Source organism: Dromaius novaehollandiae, chromosome 2 (assembly GCF_036370855.1).
Source record: "Dromaius novaehollandiae isolate bDroNov1 chromosome 2, bDroNov1.hap1, whole genome shotgun sequence".
In the NCBI taxonomy this organism is placed as follows: Eukaryota; Metazoa; Chordata; class Aves; order Casuariiformes; family Dromaiidae; genus Dromaius; species Dromaius novaehollandiae.
Genome location: NC_088099.1, coordinates 119,533,013 through 119,553,091, shown reverse-complemented (window position 1 = coordinate 119,553,091; position 20,079 = coordinate 119,533,013). Strand labels below are relative to the sequence as shown.

At 47.3% G+C, this 20,079-nt stretch overlaps 1 protein-coding gene and 1 long non-coding RNA gene across 3 annotated transcripts in view; one reads left to right on the top strand and one right to left on the bottom strand.

The window, feature by feature from the left end:
* The window catches only part of CABLES1 (Cdk5 and Abl enzyme substrate 1), a 75,298-nt gene extending 74,005 nt beyond the window's left edge, over nt 1-1,293 (bottom strand). Inside the window, exon 1 of one of the 2 annotated variants that reach the window (XM_064507303.1) lies at nt 664-1,293. In XM_064507303.1, the coding sequence (XP_064363373.1) occupies nt 664-1,184 (521 nt within the window). In that variant the 5' untranslated portion in view covers nt 1,185-1,293. The remainder of the gene's footprint in view (nt 1-663) is intronic. The other variant, XM_064507302.1, reaches the window with a different exon arrangement.
* LOC112997013 (uncharacterized) lies at nt 1,135-10,845 on the top strand. Its single transcript, XR_003262580.2, has 3 exons — nt 1,135-3,323; nt 3,873-4,074; nt 9,965-10,845. It is a non-coding gene; the product is annotated as an uncharacterized LOC112997013 (long non-coding RNA).
* The last annotated feature ends 9,234 nt before the right edge of the window (nt 10,846-20,079 follow it).

The following is a 20,079-nucleotide window of genomic DNA, read 5'->3' as shown; positions in this document are numbered from 1 at the left end:
GAGAGTCTTAGCTATTTAAGCAGGTGAGGTTATTCTTTGGGGATGAGCTTATTTAGAGGCAAAAGAATACCCAGCGGCAAGGAGCAACCCCTAGGAACAAGAAGCGCTCGCAGGTAAAGCGCTTACTTAGGGAGCCAGCAAAACACCGCTTGCACCATGTGCCTGCTACCCCTCGCGCCTCGGGTCCGGTTCCTAGTCCATAGGCATCACTGGAAAGGCTTCCCTTCACTTTACGCGCTGTGGATCTGGCTCTCTCGGTAGTTTACTTTGTTCGCTTTTTGCTTTCAGCGCGCCGCCTGGGAAATAGGCGGAATGGGGGGCCGGATTCCCCATCGGAAGAGAGAAAACGGCGACACGTATTCCAGACAAGTATTACTACCACTACTAATAAAAAAATAGAGGTTGTGGTAAGAAAAAGAGGGCTACGAGGCAGAACCGATGCAGGCGCGCGTTTCTAGCGGGAGTGAAACTTTCAGCTGCTTGCACTCCGCCGCGGGCACGGACGCCCCGGCAGGGCGACACCCCCGCCGGCACCTTTCGGACACCCGACCGCCGCGCAGCCCCGCCGTCCTGCCCCGCCGCGCACCCCCTCGGGGCCGGCGCCTCCCCGCGCGGGCCCCGCGCCCCCGGCGGTGCGGTGCGGTGCGGTGCGGTGCGGCTTACCGGGATCGCTGCAGCTCGAAGGCGGCGGCGGGGCCCGGCAGCCCCGGCTCGCCGCCGCCGGGGCCCTGGGGGCTGGCGCGGCCGAAGGGCGCCGGCAGCACCCCCGCCGTGAAGGAGTTGAGGCGGCCGCGGCTCCCCGCCGCCGCCGCCGCCGCCGCCGCCGCGGCTCCCAGGAAGGCGGCGGCCGGCACCTGCACCGCGGCGAAGGCGTCCTCCTCCTCCTCGTCCTCCTCCTCCTCGCCCGCCGCCGCCGGCCGCGGGGGCTCGGCGGGCGCCGCCGGGGGGCTGCCCAGCCGCGGCGGCGGCGGGGCCTGGCGGGGCCTGGCGGCGGGGCCGTCGGCGCCCGGCGGCGGGGGCCGCCCGTCGAGGGAGATGCTGGTGAGGAAGGAGAGCGCGGCCTGCCTGCGCCGGGGGTCGCCCCGCGGCGGCGGCGGCGGCGGCTTCCTGGGGCCGGGCTCGGGCGGCGGCAGGGGGCCGGCGGCGGCGACGGGGCTCCCGGGGCTGGCGGCGGCCGCCGCCATTGCGGGCCGGCTCCCCCCGCTGCGCTGCCGGGCTCGCCCTGCCCCTCACCGCAGCGCGCTGGCGGCGGGGTGCATGGGCGCCGCGGTGCCGCCGGGGCGCGGCGGGCCGCCGCCGTGCGCCCCCCGCCCGGCCGTAGCGCCCTGCCGCCGTGCCCCGCGCCGCCCGGATTTATAGGTGCCCCGCGCCGCGCTGCGCCCTGTGCAATAACACGGCAATCACGTGTGGAAACAGCGAGCGGGGAGGAAAACAAAAGCCCGGCCAGCCGCCCGGAGGAGGAGGAGGAGGGTGGGTCTCGGCCAGCTCCCTCCTTTCAACCCTTTCCCCCCCCTTCCCCCTTTCCCTCCTCCCTTCCCTCCTCCTCCTCCTCTCCTTTTTTTCCCTTCCTGTATGCGTGGGGGCGGGCGGCAGCCGGGGAAGGTGGAGTCTGTGCCTGGAGCGCGCGGCACATGGCCCCGGGCGGCCGCCGCCGGCGGGGCGCGATCGCCCCTGCCCGCCACCGGGGCGTCGGGGCGGCCCCGGCCGGCCCCCTGCGGCCGCCGGCCCGTGGGGGGCAGCCCGCGGGGAGGCGGCTCCTGCGCTTGCCGCGGCTTGCACGGGCCGTCCCTCGCGGAATAAGGAGCCAGCCTGCGTGTTCGTGACATTTCGCAAGTTCCCCAAAGCGCTGAAGCACCCCCAGCCCCTCCGGGGAAAGCACGTTTATTTCATGCCCCTGCGCAGGTTTTCCAAGCCCCAGGACGTGTGTTTTCCCCGCGGATCCGCACCTGCAGCTGCCCCCGAGGAGCCCGTCCGGCCGCAGTGCAGCGCCGGGCTCCCTCCCGGACTCGCTTCGTTGCCACCGGCTCAGCCTTGCTACAGCTGCTTTTGTCCTGTGGCGATAATTTCATCAGCAGCTTATGTAAGGACAGGATAACGTATGCACACCAGCACCACAGCGTGTGGTTGTCGGAAGATAGTGGCATGCCTTCATAAAGCATTGCAATGGCTTGTATTATTTTGCTGGGGTTTTTTTATTGTTTTGTATCTCACTGTTATGTACTGCTGGAGATCAACAGCTTTTCCAAACCGTTACAAATTTTGTAATGTTTATGCATCCCAGTCAAACACTCCTGTTTTCCAATTTTATCAAAATTTGCTCATTTGATAAGCAAAATAGCCTGTGTGGTCAGAGAGGGAAACCGAATCCCATCGCTGGAGGAAGCTGGGTTTGCATTCCTCGCAAAACTGAGCTTTCAAGCATACAATAACTTCAGAATCAGGCTCTGTGACTATTTGTGGATTATTTGTGAAAGTTTGGCTTTTGCTGACACTGAGCGCTACAAACCTTTAACTTTAAGGAGCCTGGTCCGGGGGTGGAAGGCTCTCAGCAGCCCCGAGGTAGGTAACTCAGCTCATGTAATGAAGACACTGAGCGGCCGGCTGGCCAAGCAGGAAGTGCTGAGCAAGTGAACGGGAAATGATGTGAAAAAGGACGGTTTTTCAAATCTCAAATGCTGTTTTAAGGTGAGGATTCTCATTTCAACCTGCTCTCTTGAGGGTTAAGTTGATTCTTTCCTAACGGCTGGCACTGATGTGCCTGTCTTGGGTGCAGCAGGGATGGATCATTTAGGGTGGAAGTGGCTAGATGTGAGTGCTAAACCCACCTCACCAGAGAAGGGTCAGACTGGAATCTCCCACCTGCTAGAAGGGTGCTCAGTACTCCAGTGGTAGCAACATGTCCTTCAAACAGCTGCATGATCAGCTGTGAATGGTGCGCTGAGCCACCGTCATGCGGACGGATAAGCAGATAGCCGGTTTCTGTTTTGGAGAGGAAGTTTGAGAAATTGCGGGCCTGCCACCTTCCTCCCTTGGTGGCAGTACCCGTTTCTGGTGTGAGGCCCCATCACTGCAGCAAGAAGCAGCAAGCTGCCCTGCGTTGGGGAAATGAGGCGCTCAGCTCCTGCTGGCTTGCTCAGCGCTCCTTTTGAGATAGTTGCACTTTGGAGCCGATTCAGGACTCTGGAGGAGGCCTCCTCAGCCACCGAGAAGTGTCTCAGGTCTGCAGCCTGAGGATTTGAGTGTCCCCTGGATGCTCACCTCTCGTCCAAGGACTGCTCCCACATGGTAGATAGGTGGTGAAACTCAGGTCTCCCACATTACAGGTGAGTAGGGTATGCAGTGCGATTTTTTCTTCTTGTTTTTCTGTTTTTCTTCTTTTGTTTCTGAAGGGAAGCAGCCACAGCGTCTATTTTTCTCTGGAGCTCAAAAGCTTGCTATGGCAACTGAGTCCTGGGGCTTGTTTTCCACGTCCCGCCTCTCATGGGAGATAGGCATAAGAAAGAGCACCTTCACCAAAACTCAAGGTGGGGGTTCCAGAGGTTAGTCTAATTTGGGGTCATTTTTATGAGTGCAGAAGTGTACATACCTTTCACAAAATTACCCTTGTGATGGGATATATCACACTGGTGTGAGCATTATCTTATATCAGAGCCTTAACCTCTCTTAGGTGTTTGCATCAGGTTGTGGCAGATGTTCTTTTTTCAGAAAGAGCTGTTCTAGAGGAAAGTGTTAGCCCCCTTGTCCACATACAGCCCGGATGCTTTTTGGCATCTGATTTTATAATACTCTCTGAGATAGGGAATGGTCACGTGAGTGGTCGGGCTTATCAAATCCCCTTGCATCAAAATGAAAGGGATCGGTTTAATTTGCAGCGTTTTCCTAAACTGGCTCATTCAGCTGAGCTCACTGGGACCCTGCTCACCCAAAGCAACCTCCGCCAAATGCAGCTCCATCCGCCCATCAGCAAAACTACCTCAGCGGACTCAAACTAACATGTACAGTGCTAACTTACACGAGGCACCTTTGGGGGTGTTATGCCTGTGTGGACTTCCTTGTCCAACTACCGTTGCGAAGGTAGGTTGAAAACTTTCCTTCCGCTGCACACGAAAATAAATCCATTTGAGAAAGCAACATAACGCAAGAAAAGCATGACCTTTTCAGATTAAAATGAAGCTGTTTTTAATAATCAGTGGGACACCACAGTGCTAAGAGAATTGGCATGATAGGAATATCAGGTTCTCTGGGCTTATTTATGCATTTAGCAGCAAATTTGAATTAATGCATGCAACCTGAGATGCCTAACATCGCTTTGCAAAGCTTTAAATAAGGACAGAATTGTAGAGCTGGCTACTAAGTTGGATGTTTTTTTCCTGTTACTTACATCCTTTAGATCTGTGCTTAGCAAAACTATAGATGATTACATGAGCTATGGTAGTCCTGTTTGTGGGAGGCTATGTGGAAATGTTAAACAAAATGACTTTGCTGTTTGAAACTTTTTCTTTGATGGTGAGCTGGTGGTTGACTAGAGGAAATAGCAAAGTTGAAAGGAAAATCAAAAAGACATATTCTGGAAATTTGCTTCTGTGACTGTTTTTTAAATCATTTTCCTCTCCAATTCCTCTTCCAACCAACCAGCTCTACCCAACTGCAAGCAAATGTTTTTATTTCAGAGGTCACAGGCTTATGTAAGCGGTTGGATGACAAGGGGTAATAGGAGTGGTAGAGCATGACAGCTTTCCTAGCCGGTGCACAAAGAGCTGGGAGAGAGACTAACCGGTTGTGGGTGTTCGGCAACAGCATGAAATTTGGGGGACAATTAACGCAGGTGAGTGCAGAGGCTGGATTTGAATAGATTGAGGAGGGTGGAGGGAGTCTGGACGAAAATGAAAGCTCAGCAATTTGTCAGCTTAGGTCTCCTCTGAGAAATGAGATTGTCTACAATCAAACAGTGCCTCGGTGTACCTGTCTTCATAGGAAAGCTAACCAAGCGTGGAGCCCTTATGGTATCTGGGTTTTAATGTGACTCATGTGAGGGCAGTGCTGTTACAGCGCAAGCCTGCAGCCAGCAGGACTTGAGGAGCAAATCCGAAAGGCTGCAGCAGCTTGAGCTAGAAGTGTGCTGCCGAGCAGCTTGCCATCTCACGTTTAAAAATATCTGTGCAGGTGAATTGAAAAGTTTACCTGGAGCTTGAGTTAGAGGCAAGATCTGAATTATACTGGGAGTTAACTCTGCAGGAATAATTAGTCCTGAATCACCACATAAGTCAACAGGCCAGTCCTCGAGTGTGCTCAGCATAGCGTCTGTGCGTGCTAGTGACAAAAACAAATTTCTTAGTGTCATTGACACTTGTTAGACCTGCAGAACCAAGGCAGCTAATGGAAGAAAAAAGCAAATGCGATTCTCTTTTGTAATTTCAACAGGATTGTTTTCTAGCTGTTAGGATCAGTCAGGTAATGATGCTATGCAAAGCTCGCAGAAGGGTAGTCGGGAGATAACACTTCTGCACTCCTGTAGTTGAGAACAGGCATAATTATTACTGATGCTCTTGGCTATCGCTGTCAGACCCAACAGTTAGGCAGACTTTCTATAGCCTGTGAGTGTACTTCCAGCAAGGTGCAAGGTTTTGGAGAAACCACACATGTACAATCTCATAATGCTTTTTGTTTCCTTCCTGGCGTCCCTTTTCAGAATAGAATTGCACTTCAAAAGAGGAAAGTGGTTGTAGCATTGAAGAAAGACTTGGAATATGAATTTAATAATCTTTCTGCTTAGAAGAAGTGTCTGGCAGAAAAAAAAGTAGAAGGAATTTAAACACATTTCACTATGTAGCCATAGCTAGGAATGGAAACTAGATAAAGACAGTACACATGCTCTACAAAAGACTAATGCTGTATCTGGATATTAAGGCCCATTTTGATGCCAGGCCCTAACCTTAAGTCTGTTGTAAATTTTGTATAAAACAGCCCGATTTTCAGAAATGCTAAGTACTTGCTTCCCACTGGTAGCTTTTCAGGAGCCTGAGCATTTTACTTTTGGAGGGCCTTCTTTGATAACTGGAATATAAAAACTTGACACTAACATATCTGTCACCTTGTTTGGAAAACAGAGTTCCCTGGATATGAGTAGATACACACTTGCCTCTTTATGAAAAGCTTTTCCTTGCATTGCTGTAGGGTATGTGCAAACATCAGCCAGGTTACCTTCAACAAATTCATATATCAACTTAATGGTGCTGAGGTCCTGTGAATAGCACAGACTCTCCCACCCCTCTCTCCTGTGTAAAATACCATATGTGGGGAATAGGACAGGACAGGGAAGCAGCATCTCTTCTCACCTTCCCTCTCCCCAGCAGAAGTATCTTTCCTGAGAGCCCATCAGAGTTTGTATTTTGTGTGGGAGAGGGGTGGGGTGGTCACGGGTGGATGCAGCATTTTCTGTGGCAGTGATTTTTTCCTGTCTTGCAGTCACTGGGCTTCTTTATTACTAGGTTTATGTTACGCAGTGATGCTAACTGATTCTGATGGCATCTCCACTGGGTGTGGAGCAATGGGAGAGGGGATGGGAGACTGGGAGAGGTTTGTGATTGCCCAACATTATGGTTGGAGCCCAGTGGGCAAGATACGGTGTGCAACTGGAAGGAGGAGCAGAAGCAACTGTCCTCAGTGGAGTTTAACAGTAGCTCTACAGATCGACTGACATGTGGGTGGTAAGGGCGCCAAACCTGCCAATTATTTTGGAAGTCAGAGTTGTGGCACGTGTAGTATATGAGTGTGTGTGGTACTATGTTTTGAAAGGTTCACGAGATCTTCAGTAGGCTAGTAGTACATATATGGGCAATAGGGCCAATTTGATAGGTGTTTGCCTCTTAGAGAAACTAGGGCAGTCTTTTTAAGTGGCTAAAACTGGAATCTAAATCATTAGTCCAACTTATAGTACCTTTAGGTGGGGCTGGTGGCAACAGCCTGTTATTAAGATTACTTAACATTTTCCATCATAAGACCCTGGCATCTTCCGTGCTAGATCCTCCTCAGGCCCAAAGTTTTTGGCAAAATTTGGTTAAAATGTTATGCCAACTCCAAGAGTAAGTCAAACATGCTTCGTTGCCCCCATTAGAAATTCTCGTGACCTTTCCTTTGAAATACCCTAGCACCCCCTCACTGAAACAAGAAGTAGGAGGCAGGCTTCTGTGTCACGGCTGGGGCTGGGGGAAGAGGCAGGGGTGCCCTCCCTGTCAAAGTCCACCCACCTCTGTCCAGTTTTAAGCCTTTGAATCGCAGCTTGCATACGCTAGCTAGAGACTTACTCCTGCCCAGCAGCTAAAGCTGCCAGTGACGATAGATATCTTAATTGAGCAAACTTTGGCCGGCTGCATTTTTCGAACAGGCTGAATACGTGCAGTCCCCAGACCCACAGGAGCACCAGAAGGGATGTTCCCACCTGCTCTGGGTCAGGATAGGGCTAGCTGCCAAATGCAAGGAGAAAGCCTGTTCACAGGGCCCCCTCTGGACCAGGGTGTGGAGTGGAGGAGGGAGCCCCGTGTTCAGATGCAGGGAAGGGAAGAGGAGCATGAGGAAAAGCTACCGTCTTTAATTCTGGTTTAATTCATAAGGGAGGTGGGGGGGTGGGAAGGTTGTGCATTCAACCCCAATTCTCCTGCCTCACGTGCTTCCTTCTCCTCTTTCCTCCTTCTCACCTTCTTGATTTTTCAACTTTTAAACTCAGTTGACTTAAGTTTGGTTTGAGGGGGTCGTCTGAGTTGTTTGTTTGTTGTAGGTACTATGGGATCCCTTAAGGGCCCATGCTAAAACGAGAGCTCTTTTTCACTAGATGCTGCAAAAACGCGGTCTCACGCTGCAGTGAGCTTGCCGGATAAGTAGGCAAAACAAAGAAGGTGGCCATGTCAGAGCTGTAACTGGAATGAGCAGTTTCTGGCTTTTATTTGAGTGATTAAATGGGAACAGGGCCACATAGCTCCTCTCTCCCTTGGAAAACAAAAACTGTGGACACTTGTACAGAAAACAACTCCTGCCTCTGAGATGTTTGTCCTTGTCTTGCTGCAGTTTTCCTCTGTGAAGTCAGATTCCTTTTTGTAGTATCTTAATAAGTTAAAGTTAGAGTGAGGTACAAAATGGAATAGTTTTTACTCAAATGAGGAATGGGCAAATGCCCTGCCTTCTTGGAAATCCCCTTAAGCAGTGGCATAAATAAAAAAACACCTCATAACTGCAATAGAACAGAACCACTGGACAGATCTCTAAAAAGAGTGTTTAAGATTCCCATAAAAGGACAGCTATGATTTATCCTGTTCTTTACCCTTTTGAGATAATTTGGAATCGTGTATAGGATCACTTGGATATTAAGATTTCAGAGAAAAACCTGGAAGAACGTCCATCATTGTCATGGTGTGTATTAATTTTTAATAATCTCGGGATAATTTTAAAATACACTGCAGGCTTCTGAAACATTCATGTGTGAGCAAGTCTTTAAGTATGTTGGCTGCCTAGGGAAGGAAAATCCTCTGGTTCACGGGACAGTCATACTGAGGAGCTGTGTTAGACTGAAAATGCTATTGACACCTCCTGTGACACAGTCTTCAACGAGAGTAAAAACATTAAATAAATAGAATCTGAAGTTCCCAGAGGGACTTGCTGGTGGAGTGTTTCACTTCAGAGACTCTCATCTGAGCTTGGAGTGTTTCACTTCAGAGACTCTCATCTGAGCTCAGCTTGACTGGAAGTGCTTAATATCCAAGAAAAAAGTTCAAAGGATTTTTTTCTCCTTTTGAAAATATTAAATTCAGGGAGTGTGACTCCAACGGGAATGAAGAAGGCAAATGGAAAACTTTTGGCGGAGTGAATTGAGGTTTCACATTCAGCTCAATGGCATTTTTCTGTCTCTATGTAATGTGATATCTTATGAACACTGCACTCAGTATGTTCCAAAATTTTAGGAAAACTTTTAGAGCCCTTTTCATTTCAGGAGCTTGTCAGTGGCTAGAACTCATTATAGACTGATGGAAATCAGACAGCTAGAAAGAAGGAATAAAATATCCCCCTGCCTATGAGATGCAGTAGCTTCAACCCTTGTACTTAGGACAAATGTGGTGGACCAGTGCCAGCTTGCAGCACTTCTGTCCCACCTTTACTAGTGACACCAGCTGAAGGCAGTGCCTGGGGGTTTTGTAGCAACTTTTTGTTATCAGCATAAAGGGGCAGAGACTCTGCCTGGATCCTCGGAGCTATACTCTCATATGAATATTTGCCATCAGCAAATTTCCAGCATAGTAATACCCGACAAGGTCAGCTTTGCCTCTTTCCCAGGGTGGTCAGAAACACTGACACTGAGCTGCTAAAGAGGAGGATGAAGTAATGGCGAGCCTTGGCACGGGGGGTGGCGGAGACGGGGCCAGGGGTCGGAGGCTGCTTGTCCCCCTGGGTGGCCTGAGCAGCCAACGCAGCTCCATGCTGGCATGCATCTGGCCCCAGCAGCGTCCCTGGCTCCCCTCCTGGGAGGGCTGCCATGAGGGCCTCTGATCCGCAGGCACGGGTGGGATCCTGGAGGGAGGGGTCCCCCCGAGAAGGGACCTCCGGAGGTGCAGAGGTCCCTCGCGGGGCTCCCCTGACCACCAGGGGACTCTGGGGCAATGTTGTACGCTGTCTCCTGGTTCGGGGCCAGATGAAGCGAATCCAGGCTGGAGAGGGAAGTAGGCGAGCGGCATGTCGGAAACTGGTGGCAGAGACGAATGGAAGAACTGAGGCAGTTCCCTCTTTGCAGGAGGAAGAAAACGTGCAGCCTGCCGGCTCGTCGCAGCAATTCCCACCACTGCCCTGCAGAGATTTTCAATAGCTCCCTGAAAAATGTAGCACAGCCCCGGGAGTCCACTGTAATACTGGTGGGCCTCAAATGTGGCCAGCTCTACAAGGTTGCTGCATACAATTTCTAATTCTTCCTACTCACCCTCAGGTAAGGAAGGGAGGGAGTCCAATCCCCAGCACAAATGATGTTAAATTCATCCTCAGAAGACTGGCCACCAGTGTCCCGGTTCTGCAATGAAGTCCACCCAGACAGGAGACCGCCTACTGCCATCAGGAGGGGAAAACAAAACCACCACCCTACCCTAAACAACTCTAACTTGCCATATGCACGTATTTTTATAAACTGATAAGAAATAAAGCTGCTAAAAAAAATGATTTAAATTGGATGCCTTTCTCCTCAGAATGTTTTGGCAAAAAAAGATTCAAATTGCTTCAGACTGTAATGGAAATGACATAAATGGAAATGGTTCCCCGACAGGACAGATCCAAAGTATTCTGCTGTCTTTACTCAAATTGAATAGTACCTCGGTGTAATAATGTTCTTACTGAGATCAATGAGGTTGTTTAAATAAATGAAGTGTGGAAGGAAGTAAAAGAAGACAGACTGCATTCAAATCAAAAGGCGAAAACTCAAGCCCCCTGCAGCCCAAAGGAAAGGAGAAGTCCATTAAGTTGTGATGAAATAAATGATGGAAAAGGTCTGTCAAATCCATTTTAAAGTTTATTGCAACATAAAACTTAGTTAAGGGCCAGAAAACAAACTGAATAAGCCAAAGAAATGCTAATGTAACAGAAGAGAATAGGTCTTCTAACATGCTGTTTTGTACATAATTTGGTGCATTTGCAGGTCTTTCTGGTTGGAAGCTTGATTGATAATTCCTTCTTCCAGTGTAGAAATAAATCGTTTGGTGCTAGTCTACTGTAATGTCTTTGGAGGTGGCTGTTCTTTGTGCCAGCCCCTCAGGAGAAAAGGAAACATTTAGATATACCCTGTAAGGGATTAATGAGATTTTGACCATATATATGTGTGTATGTATATATATATATATATATATATATATATATATATACACACGTATACATATGTGTATTTATACATATTCCTGTGGGGGCATGATTCCAGCTAGATATATTAGGATATAATAGATACCCTCAAATTAAAGCTATAGAAGAAAAATTTAACAGAATTATTCTGCTGGCTGTTTTTGGAAACGTTTTAGCCATCTCCATTATGCCAGCATGACTGTGTTCCTATGGGAACAAGCTTCCTCATAGCAAGAGGCTTCTGTAGCAAGAGCAGGTGAATCCTGGCTAAAATATTGGGCTTTCGCACAAAACTAAATATTTTGATATTCTGCAAATACCAAATATTCTGCAATATTCTTAATTATTAAATTAAATGGGTAATTAAATTCAGCCATTTTCAAAACCAGTTAAGACAGTTCTGTTCTACTCTGCCAGTGAGGCCAGATGCAGTCAGCCACATTAAAACCATCGTTAGGACTAACTAGTAGATCCTCAATTGTAAAAGCTTGTTTGCACTCTCCTTGGTTACTTCCAAAGGCTGTATCCTCACCCCTTTTGAAAAGTACTGTACTGCAGGAGTAATCTCACAGGCTTTAATGGGACTACCCATTATGAGGGGGCATATTAGAATTTGGCTTTACGTTAACATTTGATTTAAATGTGTATCATCTACTCTGAAAAACAAGATCTGGGGGTTGTATTTTGCATGGCTATTATCTTGTCTCTTTAATATTTACTTGCATCAGGAGCAATGTTTACAGACGAAAACTGTGTGACTTCAAAGCTCTCACTAGTATGAAGGGAAGCTTCTAAGGGAAAAAACAATTGATCTGACCAATTGGTCAGAAAATAAAAGCAGCACTGTAGGTATCTAGTTACTTCCTTGAGTCAATATCCTGAGCGTTCGTACCCTGAACCGAGGCTGATCAAATGTGTCTGCTTTATTTTTAACACCAAACTGTTAAAATTGCCAGCAAGTGACCGGTTATGCACATGACTGATATGAAGGAGACAGAACTTTGCCAGCAGATAGTGAAGGTATTGGAAGTTGTGGGAGGCTGGAGCTCAAATTTCAAGGCAAGCCTGTAAGCTGGGTTAGGACACAGCTATATGGAGTCAGATGTGCTGTACAGCAAGGGTACAAATGTAAGGAAGACCTCAAGTGTGGTCCCATCATGTGAAGGACACGATTGCCATCACTGGATGCATTTCCAAGAATTGCAGATGAAATATATATGTGCCACCTATGCTCAGCACTTTCTAACTCATCCTGCACACTTTGTGTTCAGGTACATCACAGTTCTGCCTAGGGAAAATCACTGTGTCTCTCTGTCAGCCACACGATCGAGGAGTAATCAGTGGTCTCTAATTTTGTTTCCTGCCTTCCTGGTACAATGAGTCCAGAAACACCATTTTTCTAATGGAAATAAAAGAAACAAGAATGTTGAACTGTGTTCCTCCATCTCCACTTGTGCCTCGCTTGAGGGGCTTAGAGTCGCCATGGCTAGATGCCTGTCTGCTGGAGGCCTAGGGGTCTTGTGTGTGCCCTTGCTCCTGGCATCCTTAGGGCAGATGATGGTGAGCTGGCTTTGGAGAAACCCTGAGGGTGCCTATGACGTGGGGCTGTAGACACAGTAGATTTTGGGAAGCATTAAAAATCCCCAAGAAAAGGGTTGGAGCAATGGGCTTGCTGGGCATTTTGCATGATCAGAGAAGCTGAAGTACATTTCATGAAAGCAGCTGCCTGCACTGGTTTACATGATACTGGAGTTATGGGCCACCACTGCAGTTTACAAGGGAGCACAAGGTCCCTCCCACCTTCCTGTACAGTTTCATCTGAGTGATTTATTTTTTTGAATAGGAAATGTGCATGTGAGAAAAAGAAGGGAAGAGCAACAAGCTATAAAAAAGGCTTAAAAATAGCAGAACTTCAAATTAGTGTTGAAATTCTTCTCTCTGCTCTCAAGAAGTTTCCCAGTTTGTATGTCCTACAGCTCTAAATAGCATTGACCTGTCGTTACCTCCACATATTTTTGTTCTTAAGAAGGTACAGGGTTTTTAAATTGACTAATTACAATGCCTAATCAGCATTTCAGTGGAAATATTTACTGCTCTGATAGTGTATCATGGAGCATACTGTACCCTTGGAAACAACCGTTCAGAGTTTCTGTCTTTAGAAGAATCCTTACAGCCCACAGGAGAATTAGACAGAGTAAAAACATGGGTGTGTTAATCCTTTTCATGCTTGATAAGATGTGAATTTGTTTGGATAGCCATCTGCTAGTTCTGAGACTTTAGTATCTGCTTGCCAACTAGAACAAGGCAGGTGAGGGATATGTGGCCTTTGTTGCTCCATATGAAAGATATCTGGACTGCAGAGAGCAATGGGATGATGCTGGCCTATAAAATCTGAGAGAATGACAAATGCACGTAGGAGTGTTGCTTGTCCCACAACTTCCAATTCTCAATTCAGAAAGCAATTGTTTCTGAAGTGGGTATTTTTAAAGGGCGTCAAGCCATGTAATTTTAGGCCCAATGTGTGGATATTTAAGGAAATAAATACACTACAGAGCATTAAGAGTGACTCCCAAGAAACACCGTTTTAATTCTGCCTGAGTCCTTGCAGTTTTGCCCCAAACTGCAAAGCCAGTGGTCACCAGGAGCTGAGGCAGGATGTAACACTTGGTGCCAAACAGGCCCAGGGCGGAAATGCTGAGAGGGGCAAATCACGTTCACAGAGGATCTTTTTTTTTCATCTCCACTTTGAGTATTCCCTTGCAAATGTTACGAAATGTAAATGCAATAGCACTGTGTGGGTGAAACCTAGAAAGCAAAGCTCTCCTAGAAGCAGCCTAGCAGAGCGTACCAGCCTTGCGCACCATTCCCAGGATAAATGCTGTTTTGAACAGCGTGCCAGGACGCCTGCTTTGTATGGGGAGCGTCCTCTCCCCAGATGACGGTGGGACAGGTCAGCTTTGCCCTGAACGTAAATGTCTTTACAGGGGATGAGGCACACAGGTGGCACAGAAATGGTTTGCAAAAGAGACAGGGCTGCTCTCCCCTATGAGTGCAGCAGGCTGGTGCTACAACAACGCCCCTCGGTGTGGGGTTTGCTGGTTTTCCTGCCTGCCGTGGCAACTGTGAGCCTTTCCCCCGGAAGACGGACATGCGGCTTCAGATCTGAGAAGTGCTCTGAGCTGACCCCTTTGCCCTCCTGTAGGTTTTTCTCTGAAAAACCTCTCTCTGTGTGCACAGCGGCTGACTTCAGCAGGCTGTTTGAAGCCCATCCAAGTGATCTTTAACGCAGTGTGATCAGCTTTAAAGGCTTTTTCCTCTTTCATTAGCAGCATGAGGAGTAAAGCACATCTGATGCTGGACGTGGCAATGCTTTGCCCCGTGCTGGAGCACAGGTACGTTGGCAGGACAGACTGCCAGAGGTACGTCATTGCCACCCTGGCTGTTCCTGGACAGGACTGATGGAGCTGTCTCAGCTGAAACCTGTTTTTCCAGTGAATTTCCAGCTAGGCTATGAAAACAAACGTCCCCATGAACACTTCTGACTTAAAGCAGTCACCTTGGCTCTGTGTTTGCCTCCTTTCTGTAACTTTCTGTGCTGTTCCGTGGGGCTGTCCTCTCCAGGCCTTTCCTCCCTGCAGCTGAAATTTTCCTGTACGCAATCTGAGAGCACTAATACATCACTTCAGTCCCAGAAAAACTCTACTTTAAGGACTTAGAGATGGCCCGTCCTTGTGACAGTTGTCTGAACGCCGCACCATCGGCTGTGTGTGCTATAGCAACCTGAGGTGAACTGGATGTGGTGATGTTCTTTTGGCATGCTTGGTAATGAGGTCTCTCACTTGGCCAAAGGGTTGGGTTTTTGTCTGTTTTTATATTGTTTTGTTTGTGTTTTAATCATCATTTTTGGAGCCAAATTCTAAAGTCCATGCTTAGGTCAAATTTTCATTAACTCTTGATAGGGGAAAAAAATTGCATCGGGACCTTAAGATCTGAACATAAGCAAACAGTCTGCCCTGGAGAACCGGCGGGGGGGGGGGGGGGGGAGCGGGAAATATGATGATTCAAGGCAACAATAGCCTCAACCTGAGATCATCATTTTTGCTAAGGCAGGGGGTAACAGCTGCCTGGTGATCAGAGGATTATATCTTCCTGCTGTTCCTGGAGTGACCCTAAATAAAACCTTTAATGCCGGCGCGGCGGAGCGGCCAAGGAGCACAGCGATAAATGGGACAATTCCCCGTGCCGCCCCGCGCAGCATTCCTGCAAGCGGCTCAGGCCTCCCCGGTCTGCGACCCATGTGGGGAGGCTCACGCACTGCTGGCCTTTCTGCACCCGCTCTCCCCTCCTGATGACGAGGTTTTCTTTCCAGAGCCTTAATTAATCATTTACATTTGTGCTATCTGCTGTATTTTTTTCCGTTAGGTCCAGAACTTGGAGATTTCAGTAATCATCTTCCTCAGACAGCAGACTCCTTTCTAAAATCATAGCTGAGGGGTCCCTGTCCTATTCAAGAAGTAATTGAAAGGCAATATAAATATATTGTCTATTTGCGAGACTTTTCTGTATTTTGGTTAAAAAGCCATTGGATTCTGAGGCTTACGTTGTGTTGATTAGATTTAAAAACACGTGTTCTTCCACGAACACAGCATGCACGAGTATTAGATTGACCTGACCTTTCAGTTATACATTTTCCATAGCATATGATTCTCTGACAACTCCCGATTGAATAATCTGTGTGTGTGTGAAGCCTGACACCCGATGCGACCTCCTTCCTCTGTGCCTCGTCTCCGGAGGTAGCTTTCAGCCTCCTGTTGTGCCGAGGCCTGGTTTCATAAGCGTGCTGCCCTGCTCTTTGGAACTGGGGCTGCTTTGTTTGCCTAGTGCGCTGGATGCTGCCGAGATATTTCTCTATTTGATCTTGCTGTTAGCTTTGTTAGTGACTGAAACGGCCCAGGGTTGGTTTGTTCAAGGCTATTTTTCTGGAAGAGTCCAGGCCCGGGTTTGTTGTCCAAAAGTTGGGCAGTATTGCTGCGTGTGATTTTTGCCTCTTTGTGCGTTGCTCTTCGGCTGGGGCAGCCGGGACATTGTGTTTCCACATCAGCTTAGTTCCCTTTCTCTGCCTGAATATCCACATAGCCTGGGAAAATATTTTCCTGTTGGAAGATTTCTTTTTCATTGAATTTTCATATCTGCAATTCCTAAACGCAAACTGTGTATTTCTTGAGGTCACGGGAAAGTAATTAAAAAATGCTCCTACAGTTATGTTGTGCATTAAGAACAGCGTTTAGCCCTCGCTCAGACTACGCTCAGTTTTCAGAGCAGAAACAAGGACACACATTCCTGTTGCAGTACAGCAGGTGACTCCCCTTCTCCCAGCAACAATGAATTTGGTTTCCCCAACAAACTATTTCCAGCTGTGCAACCTGCCTGTGGGGCAGAGTCAGCCCAAAGGCTGGGTGCCCACTCTTGTGCTCCCCCTTCAGTCTTGAACCCCCCTATGCTTCTTAGTTTTTTATATATACATATAAAATAAACCCACACACTATACATGTGTGTATATATATTTTATATATATATAAAAATGTATATACACATACATATAGTCCTTTCTCTTCTCTCTCTTTCCATCTCCTCTCACAGTCTGAACAGTTCTAGTGAGAGGATAACAACTTTCCATTACGAATGCTTTTCCTGTGACTGTTTTTGTTTTTTAAGCCTGCCACATGAAAACAGACATAATATTTTCATTTTGTTTTTCCATAAATAAATAGAAATTTGACCTCCAGAATGTATTTTACTAGAGCAAGTAAAGTTGTTATAGGATTACTGCCTTTTAAAAAAATACGCTTTTCACCGTGAATTATGATTACGTGCAGATAAACTCATGCTTTAAAAAAGACTGATTATGAACTGAAAGCTCTATTATGCAGTATTTACTTACAGCAGCTTTCATTTCTTTCTTCCATATCTGGGTTCATATTTGCTCCTTTAGATATTTGCACCTCAAACCAATATTTTAGCATCTTTTTATTGCGTTCTTTTAAAGGTGTTATTAAAAATTGATCTTAATTTTTATAGATCCAAACCTATGGCAAAAGCTGTGTTAGTGTGAAGTGCAGAACCACGGGGACAAAAAAAGCCCTCTTCCTCCCTTACCTTGCCCAATCCAGTTAGCAAAAACTGATGCACAGACTTGTGCTGGCAGCAGAGCTGCTCAGGGGATTTTATCTTCCTCCAAGGCGTAATGGCAGAAGATTGCTTTCCCCGGGGATTTCTCACGGAGAGTCTATGCATTTAACACTAGCTCAGCTGGCGGAAAGCAGCCATGCACAGAGCTTCGCATCGGCAGCGTATTCTGTAGGGAGGAAACGACCTTGCTCCTCTACTGCTGACCCTCGTCCTGCCTTGTGTGGTCACACTGGGACATCCAGGTAGTTCGCAAGCAAGTGCTGATGCCATTAATTTAAAATACAAAATAGCAAGGCCTGCTCCAAGTTGCTGCTGGATGTATAATTCATGCCTATGCAGGCAAACCTGCCTGAAGGAGATGGGACCTGAAACAGGACCTGAGTGGGACTTAATATTGCCTGAGATTACTTGCTGTGAGTAAGCATTGCTCAGGCAACCCCGCAATAAATAGAGGGACAATCTCAACAGAGTCTAAAAGGAAAATGTCAATATATTTCCTTTAATGCCCAGCACAGAAAGCTCATTACCAAGTCGGAGCTTTAGGTGGCTCCTGGCCACGAGCCTCCGGCAGGGATACTCCTGACCCTCAGCGTTGGGTGCATGGGATGGCCATGTCTCAGGCACAGGCTCGCTAAGAATAGAGACATTTTGCTCGCTGGTACTTCCACTGTGGTACCTGCTTATTGCCCAGAAGAATAAGCCTTCCTCCACAACAGGAGGAGGCCTCTGTTGAGTTTCTCTCGGGCCTTCCCTCACGCTAAATCTGCACCTGGTCCACACAAACTGGAGACAAACAGATCAAACAGGCACCATTTACCACGGCTGGTCTCAGCTGAACCTGGCAGGAAAATACATGATATGATGTTCCTAGCGTGTCCTGTGGAAACTGGTAGTGGGGGGCACAGCTAGCCAAGGCAGCTGACTCGCACGGCCGTTTCTGGGTTCCACTTCGAGATCTTCTGGGGCTGCTTCTGGGCTCGTCAGGGGGTTTCTGGGGACGCCCTGTGGGACATTGGGGCACCTGCTGCAGCAGCTTGAACTCATCACATTAGCTCTGCTGCTCAAGGAAGGCGATTTTTTTGAGTTTTTTTCACAGTCTAATGGACAACATTAATGTTTCCAGGTATTAAGCTGCCTTGCCTTGGTCACCTGATTATTTCAGCCATCTGATTTTAACTTCCTCAAATACTTTCAAGTAAATACTAGACTAACTAATGAAAGGTTTCAGTGCAGTGCTGCCTCATAAAAGCAGTTCTCCAGTGCCCATTATTAGCATGAGTTACTTTAAATAGCACTCCAGTGCAGTTAAAAGTCTGTTTCTATTTGTGTGTGAAGATAAAATGATGATGAACTCTGTTTTTCACCGAACTTCCATTAGGACATCCAGGAGGTCGAGACAAGGTCAGGACTGCGCAGTTGCAGATCAAGTGCATGTTCAATAGAGAAAATTAAATCAGACCATGGTAAAATTGGTAGACAACTAAACCTGTTTCCTTTTGTGAACTTTTTGTTCTATGCTTGCTGTGATTATGGCTGCCTAAAGACTGCAAGATATTGGCCATATAAACTTATCACAGTATGCCTCACTGATATCAATGGGTAATTTTCTTTCCTCTTCTGCATGAAGCTTATAGCAAGTGTTCCCAAGCTCCTATGATACATTCATAGAAAAGATATTTTTAATCAGACATGCTCAGAAATATGTCCATGCTCCAAATCTCTGTTAAATTTGCTTCTGTCCCAGCTTTTTAGCTTTTGCGGAGAAAGGTAAGTGGCACACTTAGGGCTGCAGCTCCAGTAACTGAGCTCTATGATGAATCTCTCTAAAACAGTACATCCCACATCCCACCAAAAGCACCAGATCTCCTGAATGTCCCTTGGTAAGCTGCGTAGTCTTTCAAATATTTCAAACCTCAACTATTCTGTGATTTTGTGATTCTTCCATAAAGTGTGGCCAGATAATACTTTCTGCATTTGCTGAGCTTAACCCAGGCTTAATCTATTGATCTTTGTAAGGCCCTGAGAGACTGCTGTAGGAACTTCCATAGAAATGCCAATTATTAATGTTTTCGGCTAACACTTGAGCTGAAAGGTTTTCCAAAAAATGATCCCTGTCACCAGGAAGAGACTTTTCAATAGGGAAGTAGGCTGTTTTCTACAGCTATGGTGGATATTTATTGATTGGAAAGCTGTGGTATAAATAAGTTAAAAACACAATATACTGTTACATGCCCTTCTGTGCCCTGAAAAGGATATGCAGCACTATAAATTGCCACATCCCTCTCACATTCTGCACCAGCCCTTTTCTCTCCTGAAACAGCATCTGGAAAACGCTTAAATAAATCAGAGAATGCTTAGACAAACTCTTGGATGTTCGAGCCATCATTGGGTATTAAACACGATGGTCTGGACACAACCTCTGATGTACGAAAGCTCTGAACTGTTGGAAGCAGGGAGGATATGCTATGGGAAGAATTGCTTGCTATACTTTCCCCTTGTCTTTTTTATACTTTTTCTTTAAGTCACTGCTCTGATTTAGTGGGTCTCTTCTCTGCCCTGGGTAGATGTACTAGTCTTCTCATGGCTACCTTTTAAGACATATGGACCAAGTCTTGAAGCTACTGTTCAATTTTAAAATTCCAGTACTGGGGAAAGGGGAGCCTCTTCAGAATTTGGCTTGGAATGAAGATGATTTACCATGTACCATGCATGGATGCTCGGTGTACTGATGTGGAACTGGCTTGGGGTCAGATGGTGCCTGCTCCTTCTCAAGCGCTGATCATTTTGCATATGGGTCACTATTGATCGCTCACTTTGAAAACTGTTTTGTTGTTTATTTCCTTGGTATATGCTTCAGAGATCCCTGCTCCAGAACTGTTGAGCAAGCAGGGTGAATATTAGGTGGAGGCTAGAGAGAGATCCTTGCTCCTCTTCTTAAGCCATGCAGTCTTGCAGCTCAAGCACAGAGGACACTATACACACCTGATTTCACCCAGATCTTTCCACCACTTACTTTAGTGTCTTTTCTAC